This window comes from Coffea arabica, chromosome 1e, assembly GCF_036785885.1.
Source record: "Coffea arabica cultivar ET-39 chromosome 1e, Coffea Arabica ET-39 HiFi, whole genome shotgun sequence".
NCBI classification, from domain to species: domain Eukaryota; kingdom Viridiplantae; phylum Streptophyta; class Magnoliopsida; order Gentianales; family Rubiaceae; genus Coffea; species Coffea arabica.
Genome location: NC_092311.1, coordinates 315285 through 321802, shown reverse-complemented (window position 1 = coordinate 321802; position 6518 = coordinate 315285). Strand labels below are relative to the sequence as shown.

At 38.4% G+C, this 6518-nt stretch overlaps 1 protein-coding gene across 1 annotated transcript; it reads left to right on the top strand.

Moving 5' to 3' along the window:
- Window positions 1-2212: 2212 nt before the first annotated feature.
- Window positions 2213-5880, top strand: LOC113697151 (uncharacterized). The gene is made up of 2 exons (XM_027216632.2): window positions 2213-3918; window positions 5746-5880. The coding sequence occupies exons 1-2, from the start codon at window positions 3545-3547 to the stop codon at window positions 5861-5863; spliced, it is 492 nt and encodes a 163-aa protein (XP_027072433.1). The 5' UTR covers window positions 2213-3544; the 3' UTR covers window positions 5864-5880.
- The last annotated feature ends 638 nt before the right edge of the window (window positions 5881-6518 follow it).

Genomic DNA, 6518 nt, shown 5'->3' with positions numbered 1-6518 from the left:
TTTTATACATTACCATTTTTTCCTGTTGTGGATAAAGATATATCTTAAACATTGAAGCGTGTAAACCAAATTCTACAGTTCCAGACTAACTGAAGTGGAAGTCTAGCTCTTATGATACCTGTTTGATACTCTTGATAAAGAAAGTAAGGGGTTATAAGTTTTTAGTTCATCTGAACTTCTATTGCATGTATGCAGTTGGAAATTAGACATTTTCTTGACCAGATAATTTTCCCCTGCCTAGCTAAAGGAATTGGGATTGAGTTCTAGTAATCAAGTGACTCGTTGATTGCTCAGTTCGGACAGAGTATATGTTGGAAGATTTGGGAAAGGAACTGATGACATTAGCTTCATGACAGATGCAGTGGGAGGAAGTAGGAATGTAACATGCGGATTGATGTGGGGATAAGGGAAGACAGAGTCAGGAGAGGCAAGGGACACTGCAACCGCAATCAAATACACTAATGCATGCGTCTGTCCCAGCAGTGGGAGGAAAAGGATTTGTAGTAATAGATTGATTGACAAAAACCCTTTTCATAACCAATGATGGTCCTCGCTTTCCTCCTCCACCTGTTTGCATTTGCATAACCATAAACATCAGCTTTGCTTTTCTGCCTTCTGCAATTATTATCTTCGGACGCATCCCAAAGCACTGCATTGCCCTTTGCCAGTCCTACCACAGGACAGGACAGGACCGGCCCTCTTTCTACTCACAATCCAATTCCCATAAAGAAAGTAAATCCACGAACAAGCGCCCTTAACTATCAGCAATAGTTAAGAAGCAAGCGCCCCTTGGTTGGTTCGGAGGGTTTCGAGGAAGACTAGTTAGGTCCGAGGTTGTGTTCGAATTACCTTTTCGTCGCTTGTGTATCTTTGGGGGTGGAGTGTACAGGCACAAGAAAATTAATCTGGCAAAACTGGAATACTCCTTGTGTTTAAAAAAAAAAAGTTAAGAAGCAAGCAGAGACAAATAGGGTAGAGAACCAAGTTTGAAAATGTGCAGATGTTTAAGCCAGAGCATGTTCAAGAGTTAATATAGCATGGAATTGGGGTACCATCAAATCATATCATATGGTAGCACATGACTGAATCACCCTCTCAGAAAAAGTGCTACACATTATAGTGGCAATGGAAAAAGCTCTTTGGCTTCTCTGATGAGCATCAATCAAGTTTTTGTCCGTCTGTTTAGGAAAAGTGCACTACAGCTTCACTTTCACATTTATTTTTTATAGTTGAGGAACGAGACACAGACAAACCAACTGGGACTGCTATTGTCTAACGTTGCTTCAAAAGCCACTGAGGGGGGAAAGGAGGTCAAATTCATTTAGGATTTATTTTGCATACCATGACTTGGTAAGAACCAAGAAAAAAAAAAACAAAGGGAATAAATGGAAAATTCAAGAAACTTGTTTCTTTAGACTTGGAACTGGATTCTCCTAGGTAATTACTTCCCTAGCTCTCTCCTCCTGAAAATTCATTTATTTTCCTTGGCTTATGCTTGCCAACTTCAAAAGTCAATACTGCAAACTTCTTGTTGAGGATGTGAATAGAAAAAAGCACACATGGAAGGCAAATTCGAAGGTCTGATGGCTAATCATTAGAATAATGGCAACCAACGGCACCTCTTCAACTAAGGCTATAACCTACCTACTAAACATTTCCTATGGCTATACCTAGAGCTGTTAAACTTCACGAGTAGCTCGAGTTAGACCTACTCGATAAGGCTCGAGCTCGATTCATTAGTTGCGGTAAACGAGCCGAGCTCGAGCTAGAAATATGCTCGTTTAATTAACAAGCCGAGTAAGCTCGGCTCGTTTGATATTTGAGTAGCTCTTTAGAACTCGTTAATAAAGGGCATATTTGTCATTTTAGAAATCAAAAGTATAAAAATTAAAATTTATAGATTTTATTGAGGTTAATTTGCACGAGCTCGAACTCGAGCTCGTACAACAAACGAGTCGAGCTCGAGTTCAAACTCGAGCCACATGTACATTTGACGAGTCGAGTTCGAACACATTTTAAAACTCGTTTGCCTAACGAGCTCGAGTCGAGCTCGGTTCGAATTAAACTCGAGTCGAGTTCGGCAGCCAAATACTCGGCTCGATTAACAGCTCTAGCTATACCCAAATTGGACGACATTCCACCAAGAGAAAGATTTTTTTTTTTTTTTTCAATCTATATAAAAAAAAAAGGGATCTGTAAATACCAAAGCACAAGAGATGTACTACCATAGAAAGCAGAGAAAATCTTCTGCAAGTCCTAACGAGTAGTTTATTATTTGTTGCTGGTATTGCGTATGTTCCTTCCCTTGTTATACTATATAGCATTATCATCATGCTTACCAAATCTTCCCACACATTCATCCTGGAAGATCTTATCCTAATTCTCACCTACGTGCACAAATGCATTATTTATGCGCCAGATTCCCGATTAGTTGTATGACACATCGTAATGGGTTTTGGTGTTGGCTTCATACTGGCAAGATACATACTGGTATGGGAGCACAACATGAAGATTTTGCAAGTCGGTTGGTAAATCAGAGCTGAACTTTTAAAAGTTGAAAAAGTTGCTTTTTTTTTTCCTTTCACAGCACAATAAAGCCACTTAAATGATTTGCGGTAAAAGTAGAACCTTTTTCTTTTAGTCAAGTAGAACAACTGGATAGTTGCCATGCCATGTTATGGGATGTCGGAGAGTTGGGTATTTGGTTGAAATTTGTCCATCTTCTCCATGGGCTGCAGCTGAACTTTCCTATCAGCCAAGCTTCCCCTTTTCTTTGTTCTTTACTTGTCCCTGTCCCGGTATTATGCTAGTAATTTACTTGTACGAGTCTTGTTGCTTCCTGTGCCTTCGCATATTCCCGTTCCTATTTTATGAATTACTAACTTACCGGTATGATCAATCATGAGGAATTGAGATTGGTGAGTGGTGGGGAAAAAGCAGTCCAATCATTAGCAACCTGGAAGAGGGTGTAATTGTCATTTCAGATGACCAAGTTACTAATATGCAGTAGGTGCCGGTAAGAAATTTGTCTTGTCTTTCATTAAAATACAAGTCTTAAAAAGGAGAGCAGAGGTTTCTGGATAATTTGTGAGTTTTGTTTTAGAGGTGCCCATTTGCTGTTGATGGTGCACTCACTGCACTGCGCTTCCACAAGCCTCCAAAACCCAGAATTATGCTACCTTCCACAGATTGATGGATACGGATTCTTTATTAGTATTTTCTATAATACTGATAGATTGAATGTCAAAGCAGTAGTACCGTTTTTCTAAATTGTATGTAAGTGGTGTTAGGGATGCCATATTTTTGGTGGTTAGTTAATATTGGGTGATGAATACTTTTGCTGCCAACTTTCCAATTTTAGCACTAATGTTCTTCCAAGGTGATTAAAAGGGCATTAAATTCATTAATCATCTATTGAATTGAACCCTTTCTTGACACTCTCCATTCTATGAAGGAGAGGGTGTGGGAGTCAAAAGCTTGAATCTTTACTACTAGTATGGTGTTTGTCAATGGGTTGGTCATAGATAGTTGAGATGTACCGTTGATGAAGCAAAGCATTTTCATGAGGGTTTTGTTCTGCAAGATTCATTGTCCATTCATATGCTTCTGCAAACCTTCAGCTGCTGCTCATCTCTATAATTCTGGGCCATTGAAATTGGAAAGTACCCTACCACAAGCCCCTTTCAGAGTTGTTTCCGTTTCTGATAGCTCTGATCAGTCGTCCACCGAAGCCCCTAAGATAAAGAAAGAAGAAGACATTCCAGACGGGAAGGAACAGGGTGAGAATGTCCTTAAGAGCTGTATGAAGAAGGCCCCTACAAGACCTTCCGATCCTTTAAAAGAGGTTGAAAAGAAGAGAGTGCAATGGATGGATAACTTAGGTAAAGAACTTGTTGAGATCAAGGAATTTGAATCCAGGTTAACTCCCTTTGTCTTATTCTGTCTCTCCTCCTCTCTAATGTTTGTTTACCTGATCTAACTATGGATAGAATTTCTGTATATTGTTGTACATGAGATGGCGATGGTTTCTTGCAATTCTGTTTTAATTTCCTTGACTTTGCTGTTTTGAGGAAATAATGATGAACTAGGAAAAGTTTGCTTCAAGCGTTCAAAAAACTATCGCAAAAAACTAAAAGTGGCTTCAGTATGTGAGAATTTAATGAGATCCTGGGATGAATTCTGAAAATTTTTAAATTTCTGATTATTACGTTGTTCAAGCAGATATGGATCAATTATGTTTGATTGCCATTTGTCTGACCAGAAAGATGTGCGAGTTAATTGGAACCTGACCATTGGAAAGAATCAGGAAGTGTAGAGACCAATTAGCAGCTGTACGCTATAAGTTGCTGATTTGTTCTTGAATTTTAAGCAGAATATCCAAGTCTGTTCGAACATTAGCTTGACATTCCAAAAATGAGTAAAAGTAGTAGTATTTACAAAACTGAGAGTCCTAAGAAAGAGCTATAAGTGTGATAGGTGCTTATATACTGTAAACTTCAGTGGCATTACCGTTATTGCTGCTTTACTCAAAACTGAGAATTTAGGAAGCAAATCTTGCACGGGGTGTCTCAGTAGTATAGTGCTTCATTGAGATACTATTAAATCTCAAGTTCCTCCATTGCAACCAAAAGTGTGTCTATTGTAGCTCAATTTTTTTAGCATATCGCAAGGACACATAGCTCACAAGTCTTAACTTGATGAGGACTTTGAAAACAAATTATGCCTTTCTACATTCTTGATTCTACAACCTGTGGTAGTATCAAAGAATTGGGCACCTAGAAGTGTGAATGAGAAGCGAATAGTGAACATTGCTAAACATGGATAAATTTTCTTTAAATTTACAGCATTCCTGATGGGACATTAGCCCAAAGCAACATGATACAGAGTTCAGCTTAGACTCACTGGACATATTTTGTACTGAGCAAAGACTTATGATAGAATATTGCAGTAAGCATGGCCTATGTTACCAAAGGGCTTGGCCTGTAAGCATCCTAACACATCTGTTAGGAACTTGGTGTTAGGAGAAAAGAAAGAGGAATGCCATGACCTTAGGAACTGGAAAAGGATTGTCACTGGTGCTTATTTTGGCTGCATCACAGTGGAATCTATGCTCAAACACACAAGGCATGTTGATCATTAACTAATGCAGAACCATCGATTAACTATTTGATAATAGCTAGCTTTTCTTATAGCAGAATGTTTCATCTTTTTGGTCAATTTAGTACAGCTTCTGAGTTTTTATATTCTTGTTTTGAAACTAGCAACGGCTATAGAAAATGTCCGACTTATTTCCAGCCACTAGTTTTTGTGACATTGTGCCCTGTCAGTGCGTGCTTGTGCCTTGAACCTTCTCCAACGTAACATAATTAAGATGCTGAAGAGATAGTTTTGCTTCATCATTTTTATGAGCCTGTGTACTGGTTGACATTGAAGGGCACAATATCTCTCTGTTGCAGCATAGATGTTTGCATTGATGTAGTAATCAAATAGTCTGGCTCTCAATCTTAATTATGGATATTATGCATTTTCTCATCCTTCTTTCACTTTCAAATTCGGATTTGAGCCGCATATTGTTTTGACTTTCCTGATGAATTTTGTAAAATTTGTCCAATTCTCTGATCTTTTTTACAGGACGGTAAATAAATAGATAGACTTGATTCAAAAATAAATAAATAAATAAATAGATGGCGATCCCTTGCAATGTCTTTAATAATGGCTCCATCTCTTTTCCAACTACTGTTTCAGAAAGAAAGAAATTCCAAAATTTCTGAATATGGGGTGTTTTGATGTCATTGGCTGCAGTGAGACAGGGGAAAATGATTTTGAGGAGGAAAACAGAGGTTGTGTCTGTGTCATCCTCTGATGCTGCTTAGCAAACGTCATCCTTAAACCCTCTCTTAGCCAGCTTTTTGGTGCAATTTGGAGGGAAGGGCTGCATCCTGCAGGATCAACTCAAAGACGAATGATGAGCTTGAGTTGGTTATTCTTGGACTAGCTTTGAATTAAATCAGTGAAGAACTATGTCATATCTGTGTTTCATCATCTGAATACAATTTATTTGTCTACTCCTCAATCGTCTGTTCATCTTAAATCAACATTCCATTACTTCTCCAACTTCCGCCTGGGCGCAGTTTTCAATTTGCAAATGAATGAGGAATCTCATTTGAGTACCCGGTTGTATTCGCAATTAGCCATTCTTCCGAAAAATCTTTCTCTGTAGTTATGCTTGATTCCCTTGATGACAATGAATATGGAATCCCAGAAAGAAATGTTCATCTTTCTATCTGTTATGACTGACCTGCCTTTCTTTCTTTTGTCGAATTGATTCTTTATTTTATCCTTTCTCGTCCTTCATGTTCCTTCTTGTTTGTCAGTTCCACAGTTGATTGCCTGAATATTAATATGTACAACCCTAACATTTTATTAGTCTAGAAAAGATGATTGTCTCTTCAATCAGCAATTCAGCTTTGAAACGCATCTCCATGTAACCATTCTATTATTCTTCTTCTCTTGCGTTG

Excerpts from the sequence above, each read along its gene's own strand:
- LOC113697151 (XM_027216632.2), top strand. The coding sequence starts at position 3,545 with ATGAAGCAAAGCATTTTCATGAGGGTTTTGTTCTGCAAGATTCATTGT. Across the intron at positions 3,919-5,745 it reads ATCAAGGAATTTGAATCCAG|AAAGAAAGAAATTCCAAAAT; the intron begins GTTAACTCCCTT and ends CTACTGTTTCAG.